Genomic DNA, 14,396 nt, shown 5'->3' on the forward strand with positions numbered 1-14,396 from the left:
ATTTATTTATTTATTTCCAAAATGGCCACCCAAAAGTGAAAATGAAAGGTAACAGTGTCATTTTCTTAGAATGGGAGAATTAGGTTTGAACACTACAGTAACTGTTTTTGCAGTAATTAATCTAACTTCCACAAGGTGGTGCAACATTAGAGCTGTATAAAGTGAACTGTCCCTGTTTCCATCTGTTGAGTTGTCATTGATCAGGCAAGGAGAAAAAAGACTGACAATGATTATTGATATGGAACTTTTTTTTATTTGTTAGCAAAGTAATTCATGTTGACCCATATCACAAAAGGCATAAGCAGTAACAACAACAACAATATAGATATCTCAAATACAATCTGTTTAGAAGATTAAATGCAAGAAATGCATGAAGACTGTGTTAAACTGACTTGATCCACAGGTTTGCTTTAACATGTTACATGGTATTTGTGTTGTTGTGCTATCTTGTACTAAGCTATGTATTGCTACGCTAATTTGACAGGTATACTGATCACCTGGCATACAGAAAATGAAACCCCTGATCTCATTGGTATGCCAGGTACAAGGGGGTGCCATTGTTGTCTGTATTCAGATTTTTTCCAATGACATGGATGCCAGCCTTTTCATAAGGACTCACTTCTTGTTGAATGATTACAGTGATGGTCTGGATGGCATGGTCTGAACCCTTCTTGTACCAGGCATTTATCGGGGGGCCTCCTGTTCCTTCATTGAGATTAACACCAACACAGGTATAACCCTGTATCTGAAGGCTTTCCTCTTCCTCATTGTTAGTGGAGACATCCAGGAGATTGATGGTTTGGGACTGTGTTAGAGAATGACGATACCAAAGAAAGATAGAGCGTTCTCCTGCATCTCGATTCACATTTTCATCCACACGGGTGTAGCCCTGGGAAAAATACTCGTTATCAAATGCAAAAGAGGTAGTTGCCTTGATGTCAGAGATGTACATTTTCTTCTCTTTCTTCACCCAAACATGGATCCAGTTGTCGTTAGCATTGCGATTCAGGTCACACGCCAGTCGTTCCCAGCCTTTCTGGTAAATTTGGGCTTCATCTGTTGCATCTGTGGTGACCTTAAGTTCCACTATAGGGTTGTCATACTCAGTTGTACCTTTGTAGCACCAGAGAAAGATGTTATCTCCTCCAGCCCCTGCATTGAGGTCTTTATCCACCTTATGGTAACCTGCGTTCCTCAAACCAATTTGCATTTCATCTGTGAATGTAACCTGCAATCTGGTGATGGGATTGCTGCTTCCCTTCTTGTACCAGAGGTAAATATTATTTCCTCCAGCACCTTTGTTCAGATTAACATTGATTATTTTGAAACTTTGGTTTCTTAGGCATTGCTCCTGTTCAGGATTAATGGAAACATCAATATCTGTGATGTACGGCATCCTGAGTTTGGTGTCTGAAGAGGACTGTGTAGGTACCTGAACAAAACAGAAAGCAAGTTGTTTGAAATTTAAAAACGAAATAGAAACAAATTAAACTGATGTAAATACATAAGTCACATACACATAGAGTTAACTAAAAATAGTAGACAACTTATCAAATGTTGAAACTGAGAAATGTTATTGTTTTTGGAAAACTACATGCCCTTGAATTTGATGCCAGCAACATGTTTCAGAAAGGTTGGGGCAGGGGCATGTTTACCACTGTGTTGCATCAACTCTTCTTTTAACAATACTCTGTAAGCGTTTTGGAACAGAGGAGACCAATTGCTGTAGTTTTGAAAGTGAAATGCATTCCCATTCTTACTTGATATAGGATTTCAGCTGCTCAGCAGTTCGGGGTCTCCTTTGGGGTATTTTCTGTTTTGTAATATGCCAAATGTTTACAATGGACGACAGGTATCGACTGCAGGCAAGCCAGTTTAGCTCCCAGACTCTTTTACTACGGAGCCATGCTGTTGAAATATGTGCAGAATGTGGTTTGGCATTGTCTTGCTGAAATAAGCAAGGCCTTCCCTGAAAAAGATGTCGTTTGCATGTAACGGCATAGGTTTGTTTATTTTACCTAATATCAAGGTGTGCATAATTATTAAGCAGCTTCATGACCTCAGGTAAAATGGGCCAAAAAACTGATTTAACTGACACTGAAAAGTCAAAAATTGCAAAATGCTTTTCAGACGGATGCAGCACTCTTGAAATAGCTAAACGATTGAGGCGTGACCACTAGACAATTAATGGTTTTGTTGCAAATAGTCTACTGGGGTGCAAAAAAAGCTTTGAGAAGAAAAGACGCAAATTAACTGCAAACGACTTGATTAAACGTGAAGCTTCCAGGAACCCATTATCCTCCAATGCAATCATATTCCAGAACTGCAACCTGCCTGGAGTGTCCAGAAGTACAAGGTGTCAAATGCTCAGAGACACATTTTTATTTGTCAGAACACAGGACAGTTTTCCACTTCGACTCAGTTCATCTAAAATCAGCTCGGGCGTTTCTGGATGTTTTTGACATAATAATGAACCCAAAATCGAATTATGTTCAAAAAACGTATCATGTTTTGTGCATTACGGGTAATGCATTACATTGTGAGCATATATTGCATTATGCATGCAAAAACTATTATGATACTAGCAAGTGTAACATTTTAGGCATTTTATCAGATCCTGTAGAAGCTAATAATGTAATAACCACCAATCATGTAATAACTGCTAATATTGTAACAATTTTAGCATTTTATGTTACAAGTAACGTTAGTGAAATAACATGCCCATATATATTTGAAAATATATGCTTAGCAATCCCATATGGAAAATACATATATTTTTGCAATGCATAATGTATGTAGAATAAATGATGAATATATGTCGAATATATTAATCTTAATTCAAAATACCTTTCAGATATCAAAATGTATTTCACCTTTTATTCTGAAATGTATTTAAAAATGTATACATACATTTAACTTTATTCAAAATACATTTTTGCTATCAAAATATATTTCAGCTTTTATTCCAAAATTTATTTAAAAATGTATACATACATTTAACTCTATTCAAATATATTTTACCATCAAAAATGCTCTCATTACAATATGTATTTCCTATAGAAAATACATTACAAAATGTATTTTGAAGCCCATATTAAAATGAATTTTTCAGATCCTGTGAAAGTAAAAAGATGAAATGTAATTACCAACGTATTGATTATATCACATTTAGGTGTTGAAACACATTTTATAGATATACAATACCAAAATACATTTTCATCTTATGGTCACAAATATATTCGAATGTATTAGAGCAAACCCGGTAGGACCACTACTTGTCCCTCCAAATGAAATAATCCTGTTTGGAGTAGTGTTTAGTGTTAAAAGAAGAGTTGATGCAACACAGTGGTTAATGTATTCAGGAATATATTTTCCAAATGCATTCAAAAATATTTGTAAAATACATTTATTTGACATTTGGGATTAAATGTACAGAAAACTTTTTGTGCGTAATGTAAGAAAATTATTCAAAACTATATTTTCTGTGGATCGAAATGGTGGACTTTGAATAAGCGAATACAAGAGAACACAATCTTGAAAGCCATGTAGATTTTAAATGATGTCTCATAAAATTGTAATCATAATTAATTTGGAATTAAAATTGCCAAAGCTGCAAAGGACTGGACGGCAGGGATCCTGATTTGGTGGTAAGTCTAACCAAGTAATGCAACATTTGTACTGCGTAGTCCAATGTCCTAAGATTCAGGAGTCCGGTTTGGAGTATTCATCTGAACAGCTTTTTCAGAAATAAATCTACAGTGATGGTATTTGTTACAGGAAGTGTAATGCCTAATCAATAAAATATAAATACAGTGATTTGAGTGTATTATTACATTATTAGTACAAGTTATGTTCACCTACAAATTTAGTTTTTTCTTCATCCAGTTAAGCAATGGGTTTAATTACTATTAGTATAAGTTTTTGCAAAATGATGCATTAAACCTAAAAGTGATAAATTCATTATCTGTTTGTTTTAATTGCAACAGCAAGTTTTGTTTTGATAGTAAGTTGGTAGTGTCACGGTACGGTGAGCAGCAGCGCCACTGTTCCGTGCACCCTCAGTTCCAGTCACATACAAACTCATCCCGGACTTGTTTCGTGTCATGTCCTTCATCATTCACACCAGGTCCCATTTATCCCGTTAGTATGTGTTTAAATGTTTCCCCTCTGCTCATCACATTGTGGATCGTTGTTGTCGTCCTGTCTTTCGTTTAATGTAAGTAACTTATATCGTTACTTGCATTCGTTTTGCTGCTGAAGTCAGCCTTTTCTTTCGTTGTTTTTGTGCTCAGTGTTACTTTTGTTTAAATTAAAAAAATCAACACCGACTACCTCTGCCTGCGCCTGGTTCTCTGCTCCCGCAACACCGCATTCATTACAGGTAGATATCTAGTTAAATGCATAGCCTCATGCTACACTAGCCAGCTATATAAGCATCGCCTGCTTTAGGAAACGTTTCCTGGCTAGCCTAACTAGTTAGTACAGTCTAAGTGCCTTCTTTTAGGCAGTAATGCATCAAACTGGTGTGGTGGCACAGAAGAGCTAAATCAAAGTGATGCGCCCAATTTACTGCACGGCTGTCGGATATCCACAGCCCTACACTTACCGCCAAAGTAATAATAAAAAAACGGGCCACTGGTAAGATTTTAACTTCTAAACTTTATATAACTATCGTTTATAAATACATAAATTAACGCATAAAATCTGACTTTTTGCGACTTTACTAACACAATAGCCAAATACATCCAACTGGGGGAAAAAAATCCCCCAAATCCTGAAAATGTATTACATTTAAAATGGTAAAACACCATAGTGGAATTACATTTTTTATTATTCTTTCACTTATTGGATATTGTGGGTTACAGTGTGTAAATATAGCAGGTAAATGTCTGATTAAATGTGTTTCCATTTCAGGAAACAAAAGGTGAACATTTTGCAAGGGTTTGCTGAGATTCTATTCCCACTGTATATGTATATACAGCTCTGGAAAAAATTAAGAGACCACTGAATGAAGAACAGAAGTGTTCAATTTGCAGTGGTCTCTTAATTTTAACCCTTCTGTTCCTCACTCAAAACCTTCCTTTAATTTTTTGGAAAGGATAGAAAAAAGTGCAGTCGTCTCTGACATTTTTTCAGAGCTGTGTGTGTGTGTGTGTGTGTGTGTGTGTGTGTGTGTATATATATATATATACACACACACACACCCCTAAAAACAACGCAATGGAATTACTGAAATAAATCAACTTTTTGATGATATTCTAATTTTAGGACCAGCACCTGTATACAGTATATATCTATTGCAGTATTTATTTATCTTCATGTAAAACATAAAAATTTGCTATTTGATTCTTTAAAGAATAATTCTAAGCATCAAAATCTGATAATAAAGTCTCTGTCTTACCCAGTTGACTGAACAGCTTCTGTCTCAGTAGTGTGTGTTTGCAGAATTTCTCTGATCTATCTTTCAGCAACATTTATACTAACACAAACTGAATATTGATGAACTTGCTGTGGAGGTGGGTTGGTCTTAAGGAATTGCAAGAACATCTTTCTTGGAATACATTTTCTGACTCATTCTATTGAAATTGCTAAAGTCAACCTACAGTAAACAGTTTCAATTGTCACAGTCAAAGAACAATTTATTGACTAACCTATTCATATTAGGATGGTTTTAACGGCTGATTGATGTTGTCTTTTCAAAGACAGGTATGTGTTATGGACTGATTAAATCCAGGTGTACATCTGTTATGACAACTTGACATTAACTGAGACAACATAACCTGTCAGTGTCTTTTTTTATGACAACACGACAGTAACCAAGATGACATAACCTGTCATAGACCTAATTATCAAACTTGAAGAAACTATTTAGCCAGTATTCTGTCTGCCATAAAAGGAACTTTTGGTGATCCTGAGACTGGTGCTCATACTCAGCATATTGAGCATGCATGGCAGAAATACAAATTGGACATATGGAGTCATAAAGGTAATCACACTCCTGAGTCACTGAAGATTCACCTCAAAATTATAGTGGCACCACTGGTTAGCCATTGACAGGAATGCAAGACAAGAGGAAGTTGAGTAGAAAGGCAAAGTCAGAGAGCGAGACAGACTCTGAGGAGGAAGTGAAACCGTTTAAGTCCAGAGCAGAGAGAGTACGGGAGTTATGAGGAGAGGAGCAAGAAAGTGAACAAACAGTGAGGTTAAAAGAACCAGGAAGAAAAGGTCAGACAGTGCTAAAGGCAGGTTAGGTGAGGACACAGGGTCAGGGTCTGATGGGAGTGACACTGCGAGAGACAAAAAAATAAGCAGAAAAAGGGGAAGCTTGTTGCGCTGGGTTTCAGCTGCCTCTCTTTAGAGTGGGAGGCGGCGAACCGCGGTATAAACCACTGGGGCTGGGAGACATACAGGCGCTGGTAGATAAATTACCCCCGATGGGCGAGGGAGGTGAACTATGGTTGGCGCAATTTGACAAACTCACAGCCGGTCAAACGTTGGCATTGGGGGACTGGAGGGCAGTAGCCGCCCGAGCCATGTCCGCCCAGGCTATGAATGAGAGAGAAAAAGGGGCCGCCACTAGGCGGAGCCCTGACAACACCCCTTTCAGTCAGGTGGTCGGACGCATAGCCGCAGCTTTGAGGGAACGATTCCCCTTGCCGGCTAGGGCCCCCGGTACCCAAGTTACCTTGGGAAAAAGACCAACACCCTAGACAGTATCTAGAAACATGTAAAGAAACATGGGCCAAACACACAGGGCACACCCGGGGAAGGGAGGTCTGCAGCAGGAGTGGTTTAGAAGGGCGGTCTTAGAGGGACTTCCAGAGAAAATAAAAGAGGCATTGATGGCTAACCCAGATTTGCCAGGGAGCGAGTCACATGTGTGGGAAAGGCATGTAGTACATCATTTGCAGACAAGGAGTCAGAAAAAGAGAAGCAGATAGAGGAACTGAAAGAGCAACTGTTGCGCTTACTGCTGGGCGAGGCAAAAGCAAGAGTGAATGAAGGGAGGAAGAGACACAGACAGATTGCAGCCCTAGGCTCGAGAGAACCTGACACACCCGATTTATACCCTGTTCCCACATGGGCACCCCAACCTCACGGTGGCCGGAGGGCATTCACCGCGCCCTATCGACCAGGGACTCCGAGGGGAGGTCACGGTAGGGGGAGGGGGCGGGGTAGAGGCAGAGGGGCTTCAGGAGCCCAAGTCCCATACGGAGCATGTTTTACATGTGGGGACCCGAACCACTGGTCCAGGGAGTGCCCACAGAATGCCGGAAGAGGCAGAGGATACCCAAACCAAGGGGCAGCGCCAGTCCCCAACCAACACGCCGTCCCACCACCTAGTGCGCCTGGCCAGTACCCACTCTCTTATGAGGGAGGGTGGGACAAGAAATGACGGTCCACAGGGAGGGGAGGGGACAGCGGGGGACCCTATGCTGTCCCTGAATGTCGATGGGAGGGACTTACCCTTTCTGGTCGACACAGGTGCCACTTTTTCCACCATCACCGCCCCTCCTGCCACAGGACTACTATCCTCCAAGACAGTGGAGGTTGTGGGGTTTGAAGGGGTGGAACAGACTTTGCCAGTGACGTTTCCTCTTAAAACGATACTGGGTAAACAGGCCCTCAGCCATCCGTATGTGGTGTCGGCAAACACACCAGTGAATCTGTTGGGGAGAGACTTGTTGATAAAACTGGGGGCTAATATCTTATGTTCTCCAGATAGACTAACTGTCACGTTACCAGACGGGACGTCGGCGGTCTGCGGACCTGAAACCACACGCAAAGGGCAGTACCTGGTACAACCGGTGAAGGGTGAAATAGCGGAGATATACTGGGGACTATTGATACCGGAAAAGCCGGACAAACCGGGCATTTTGTCACAGTACTTCAAGTGGAGGCCGTGGATCTCCCTCCTCGAGCCGTACTTTCCTGCGCCAGACCCCCCTCATGTAACGCTATTTTATGATCGACAGGGCGACGAGGTGTATTGAGAGGGGTTTGGGGATGCAGTGTGTGGGGACACGTGGCAGATCGGGTCTAAATTATTTTATGTAGTCCCTGAAGGGGTAGCGGCAGATGTACAGTTGACTGACGAGCAGGAACAGTGGTACATGATGGCGGAGGAGTCCGTCCCGCATGTGTCACTGGCCCTGCATCCTAAACACCAAGCAAAAGACCTGGGGCCCATGGTTAAAAGGGCGGTCAAATGCAATGATTGGACAACCACTCAGGCGTCAAACGTATGGTACTCACCCAGTTGTAAGACGTATCGGTTGGAGGCACCAGGGACTGATTGGGTATATTTAGAGCGAAGGGAAGTAACACTGAATGGTTTGTGGCCCACAGGGGTGTTGGAGGAGTCATGTTCCGCGTGGAACACGTCTATCCTCCTGGTCGAAAAGAAAGGGACAGGGAAATTCCGTATGTCCCATGATCTCAGAACTATTAACGACATTTTACTCACACCCACCATACCGGTACCTAACCCGTATGTAGCACTCACTAATTTGACCCCTGATCAAAAACTTTTCACCTGCATTGACCTGGCTAATGCTTTTTTCTGTCTCCCACTAGCATAGGAACTTCTTTTCTTTCACACATAGGGGTCGACAATGGCGATACACGAGACTACCACAGGGGTTTGCGCTTTCCCCTGGCATATTCAACCAGGTACTGAGAGAAGAGCTGCAGGGATGCTGCCTGCCGACAGGGGTAACTTTGGTCCAGTACGTAGACGACCTGCTGCTGGTGGCCCCGACGGTGGCTGCCTGCATCCAAGCTACAATGACGGTCCTCACCAGACTGGCTGAGAAAGGGTTCAAGGTGTCGAAAGAAAAACTACAGTTGGCAAGAACACAGGTCTCCTTTCTGGGCAGAGTAATCTCGCAGAAGGGAGCAGGGCTTTCACCATCACACCGCACAACCATTCTCCACCATCCCAAACCCACTACTGCTCAGGAAATGCTATCATTCCTGGGGCTCACGGGGTACAGCCGCAATTACATCCCAAACTACTCAGGGCTCACAGAGCCACTTAGAGCAGTAGTTAAAGAGCAGGGAATGCGTAAACTTAAAGCCACACTCAATTGGACTTGCCCGGCCGGCCAGGCCTTCATTTTGCTGAAACAACAACTAGCCACGGCAGCAGATCTGGCCATTCTCCACTACACAAAACCCTTTTTTCTAGATGTTTCTGAAACAGGACAAGTCAACGGGGTCCTGTTTCAGAAAAAAGGGGGAGATAGGAACATCCTCATGTACATAAGCGTAGGATTTGACAAAATCGAAAAAAGGCACCCCACCTGTACACAGTACGCTGCAGGGGTAGCGAGACTCATTCAAAAATGTGCACACAGTGATGGGACATCAACTTCAGATACTCACAACACACAGTGTAGTGGCATATGTAAACTCACAGATGTTCACTATGACTTCCCTCAGGCAACAACACCTAAGTAAAATTCTCGGGGCTCCAAATTTGACTTTCACACACGAGGGGATAATATATGGCAGACCGGATGGGGACGGGGCTACCACATGAGTGCGCGCAAGGGAGGGTAAGACACGAACCGATCAGGAGGCAGAACCGATTAAACACGAGGCGGCGATGAGAGAACTAGCCGAGGCCCTAGACCTGCCCGAAAAGGTAGCCATCATAAAATGCAAAGGACATGATAACTCAAATAGTGCAGTAGCTCAGGGAAATCAAGCAGCAGACACAGCAGCGAAACAGGCAGCAGAGTACACTCCGCGAGTAATGATGGTAAGAACAGAAGAGGAAGTGGGGTGGGGAGAAGGCTCTGAGAGAGACGAGCTAGTGAGACATCAAAAGGGGGCTTCCCCACAAGAGAAAACAATTTGGCGACAGAGAGGAGCAACAGAGACGAGAGGGCTGTGGAGAGGGCCAGACGGTAGAGTAATACTTCCACCAGCCATGCGGAGAGATAAATTTGCAGAACCCCATGGGTTGGGCCATGTAGGGCTGGCTCAAATGTTAAGAAACTTGTGCCATTGGTGGCACCCGTTTATGGTAGACATGGTACGCAACTACACTAGGACATGCACCATCTGCACTCACCACAATCCTAAATCTGAGATGGGGGCGTTCCCCATGACAACGGGACCTGGACAAGAGATAGTGATAGACTACACAGACATGGGGGAAACAGTACGGGGGTGTCGTTACATGTTAGTGTGTGTGGATGTGTTCACAGGGTGGCCAGAAGCCTGGCCGGCAAGATGGGAGGACAGTCAGACCGCGATCAAGTGTTTAGTGAACCAGTACATTCCCAGACACAGCTTCCCAGAGAAAATCAAGTCAGACAATGGGACTCACTTTAAGAACAGTGATTTACAGAAGGTAGAGAGCTTATTGGGCCCAGTATACCACCCACAGTCTCAGGGAAGAGTAGAAAGGATGAACTAAATTTAAAAAACAAGTTGGCTAAGATATGTGCACAGACTAAATTGAACTGGGAAGATGCTCTTCCACTGGCACTCATGACGATTCGATGCTCGTTAAATTAGACCACTGGGTTCCCCCCATACGAGCTGCTGATGGGGAGACAGTTTCCAGGACCAGCCGCGGGGCCTGCGGTCCCGGAAGGGGAAAAGTGGCCCAAAGATCAGTGTATATTTTGATGAATTGCGAGCTCTCGTTTCAGAATTCACCAACAGTCGGAGAAAGGAAGAACCTGTACCCGTTGGACCAGAACCTGCCCCGGGTGGAGTGGGTGATCCTGAAGGTCATCAAGCGAAAGTGGTCGGAGCCAAGGTGGACGGGTCCTCATCAGGAGGTGGAGAGAACAAGCCATGCGGTCCACCTGAGGGACAAAGGAGAGACGTGGTACCATTGGAGCCAGAGTACACCAGCGCAGGAGCCAGGGAGGTCACTGACGGACCTCATCCAAACCGGGAAGGAGGAGCTTTCCCCAGTGTGGACGGAAGGAGGACCAAAACCAGCCGGACCGGTGCCAGGAGCGGACCCCAGGATACTGCGGGACTACGAGCGAGAGAAGAAGACAAAGGACGGCGCCAGGGGAATAGCCTTTTAGGGGAAGGAACTGAAGAACACTAACAAAAGGGGTATAGGACACCGAGTGGCTCCTACCACTCGTACCAAGATGACAGGGTTACAGAGAAAGGTCTGGGGAGATGAGAATAGAATGAAGTGGTACATGGACATTGGTGGAATAATGATGTGTGTTGTATGTTGTTACAGGTTTCCCAGGTTGGCATCGGGTCTTCATTCCCCCAATGACTTCGTTGCCAGCCTTCTCATAAGGACTCACTTCATGTTCAAAGATTACAGTGATGGTCTGAAATCTTCTTGTACCAGACACATATCTGGTTGCCTTCTGTTCCATCATTTAGAATTAACACCAACACAGGTATAACTCTGTTCCTCAAGGCTTTCCTCTTCTTTGCAGTTAGTGGAGACATCCAGTTGACTGTGTTAGGGAAGGACAATACCAAAGAAAGACAAAGGCTCCTCCTGCAGCTCGATTCACATCTTCATCCACATGGGTGTAGCCCTGGGAAAAATACAAAAATTCAAAAGAAGTAGTTGCCTTGATGTCAGAAATGTACATCTCTTTCTTCACCCAAACACGGATCCAGTTGCCTTTAGCTTTGCGATTCAGGTCACACGCCAGTCGTTCCCAGCCATTCTGGTAATATTGGGCTTCATCTTCTGCATCAGCAGAAGATCCACTATAGGGTTGTCATACTCAGTTGTACCTTTGTAGCAGCAGAGATGGATGTAATCTCCTCCAGCCCCTGTCTTGAGGTGTCTATCCACCTTATGGTAACCTGTGTTTTGTGGGAAAAGTGTCTGATGCAACAATCCTTCTGACCACATGTCACTTTTCAGAGGTTGCTCTTCAGCCAGTCACAGAAGAGGTGGTGGTCCCATCCACCAATTGGGTGACAGATGAGAAGGAAGTGTTGGAACACAATGGGACAGGTATGTTACTCCATCAGCCATTTGTCAACATTACATTATTTGCTCTAATAAAATATACATACCAAGAGGTTACATTCCCCATGCTATTCCAGGAATTCTCTTCATCCTGGACTTTAAATTCCATCAAGCAGATTGGAATGCACCCGCTTGCTTAGCGTAGATGAAACCCAAGCACTCTCGTGGTTTATTGTTTCCAGAACGATCCGTGAGTCCACCGGGAAGAGACGAAGAAGGTTTTCCAGAATTGGCTGTTTGTCATTTGGAAGAAGAGGAGGAAGAGGAGGACATGTTGAAGAGAATGAAGAACAGGAGATAATAGAGAATGGAAAAGAAGTACGGCAAGCCTACTCAACAGACTCATGTTGGCTCACAGAAGATGTGTAGATGGAACAAAGCCTCAAAAAATTTGACATTTCACACAGACAGGGGTCCTTTGTGATCATCTGTCAATGTTTTTTCAGATTTCCCTGGATAGAGAGATGTATTAGAGCTCTCTGACTACCAAGCAGATCCGTTTCTAACATCCTCAACCCCCCACACACCCCAATTAGCTGCATCTCAGTAACTGTAATTCTGCTCTGGACTAGAGCCCATGATTGAAGTTAATCAAGTTGATCATCTCCTAACAAGGTCTGGGTAGATTAGATGGTAAGTGAACAATCAGGACAAGAGTAACTATAATTGAAAATGTTCGAACCTGACCATTAGCTTTTCTTGCAGAGGACGAATCAGAGATCTCCTTTCAACCAGGTGACATCATACATGCCGTGGAGACGGTGGACAAGGCCTGTTCCCAATCAATCAATCAATCAATCAAATTTATTTATAAAGCCCTTTTTACAACAGCAGTTGTCACAAAGTGCTTTACAGAGACACCCGGCCTTAAACCCCAAGGAGCAAACAACAGTAGTGTTGAATTTCAGTGGCTAGGAAAAACTCCCTAGCCAACTATGTGGAGACAATCTAGACACAAATGTTAGATTCTGTCCAAGTTTGGTCCATGATCAAAATAAATGCAACCAGAAGCCAAGGGAGAGCCATCTTTATTCAGCATGAGTCTATGATGTTGACCTTCCAGTTCTCATTTCTATATCTTCCATAATTACAGAGGCAACACAGTCTTTTATGCCAGGATACATAGGAGGTTGACAGTGGTCATAACCAATCATTACACATTCCAATACCCTCCAATAAGAAAGGTTTATCCTACAACAGACCCTTGTATGGTATGTTCCAACCTGTGGTCAATGGACCTATCCATATAGCCTATGTCAGTCACATGGACCACTCCTAGCAGGAGGTATGGACAGAATGTGTGGGGCCCATCTGTAACAGGCAACACGTCCTATCTATTGTCCTTTGTTCAGAGTTAGTCAGCACATCTGTGTTGTGTTTCTCATGCCCATTTCCTATCAAAAACACACTCAGGGACTGGACACTTGTTCCCTTACAGTAAAACCATCATAGTCCACATATTACACACACAGAGCCCTTACACGTCAGTAGACTCACAATGGACAAACTACCATTGGATTCCATGATTCATTACTCCCCTTCTGCCTTGGCTGTGTTGTGGTGGAACCCAGTGTCTCCTGTTCTAACCAGTTACAGACTCCTAGCTGGCGGAAACACAGTTGAAGACCACCGACACGCCACTTCCTTCCCCTCACAAGAGACAGGAGAGCGAAAGAGAGGGACCAGCGGACGGCAGGCTCAATGTGCTCCTCTTCCAACAGCCTGCTCTTCTGATGACTGTTGTTACTATACTACGACTAGCTGTCATTTCTTTGGTACATTGAACTGTGTTTTCCATGTTAATGAAAGAGACAGTCTTTGTTCTTGTACTGGTGTTAATGTGGGTGTTCTCTGTGTTTCACCAGAATATTTTTTTTCCCCAAGCAGCTTGGTATTTCTATATCTGATGCTAATTATTAGCATTATGTTAATTTAACTGATGGTGAATCAAACTGTCTTTTTAAAGTGAGTTCTTTTTGAAGTCACTTTAATACACTACTCTTGTACATAAGAATGTATAGTTATATGCATTTAGGGTTCTTTTTGTTTCCATTCTATAAGTGGGTATGGTTTGTATTTCCGGCATTTACTACACATTTACACACAATAGTATGTCTTTTAGAAACGTTGTATTTTTAAACCAGCTCATATACATTACAAATCTTGTTTGTATTTGCTATTACATTAAAAGACAAATAACATTTTAACATCATATTTCCCTAACCCTGAAAATAGCAGAAAACACAAAGCAGAAAATAACTTGAAGATATAATATCATAAAAACAACCCACTGAATTTATTTTTCTTTATTACCAGTTCACAGATTACTTTGTCATCCCAATCAGTGCTCTTGAACTGCTTTTCGGAAACAATAGGAATAATCCAATTGAATAATCCATAAATGTATTTTTTT

General features: G+C 42.9%; 1 protein-coding gene and 1 long non-coding RNA gene across 2 annotated transcripts; one reads left to right on the forward strand and one right to left on the reverse strand.

The window, feature by feature from the left end:
- Positions 1–230: 230 nt before the first annotated feature.
- On the reverse strand, positions 231–5,496 carry LOC114840655. Its single transcript, XM_029124394.2, has 2 exons — positions 5,402–5,496; positions 231–1,432 (listed from the first exon to the last, which is right to left on the reverse strand). Exon 2 carries the CDS (start codon positions 1,394–1,396, stop codon positions 527–529), a length of 870 nt encoding a protein of 289 aa, XP_028980227.2. The 5' UTR covers positions 1,397–1,432; positions 5,402–5,496; the 3' UTR covers positions 231–526.
- A 5,738-nt stretch (positions 5,497–11,234) lies between these two features.
- LOC114840722 lies at positions 11,235–12,752 on the forward strand. Its single transcript, XR_003782819.2, has 3 exons — positions 11,235–11,393; positions 11,876–11,968; positions 12,166–12,752. It is a non-coding gene; the product is annotated as an uncharacterized LOC114840722 (long non-coding RNA).
- The last annotated feature ends 1,644 nt before the right edge of the window (positions 12,753–14,396 follow it).

The sequence above is a fragment of the Esox lucius genome, chromosome 13 (assembly GCF_011004845.1).
Source record: "Esox lucius isolate fEsoLuc1 chromosome 13, fEsoLuc1.pri, whole genome shotgun sequence".
NCBI classification, from domain to species: Eukaryota; Metazoa; Chordata; class Actinopteri; order Esociformes; family Esocidae; genus Esox; species Esox lucius.

Coding starts and splice junctions, on each gene's coding strand:
- LOC114840655 (XM_029124394.2), bottom strand. CDS start 1,396: ATGCCGTACATCACAGATATTGATGTTTCCATTAATCCTGAACAGGAG.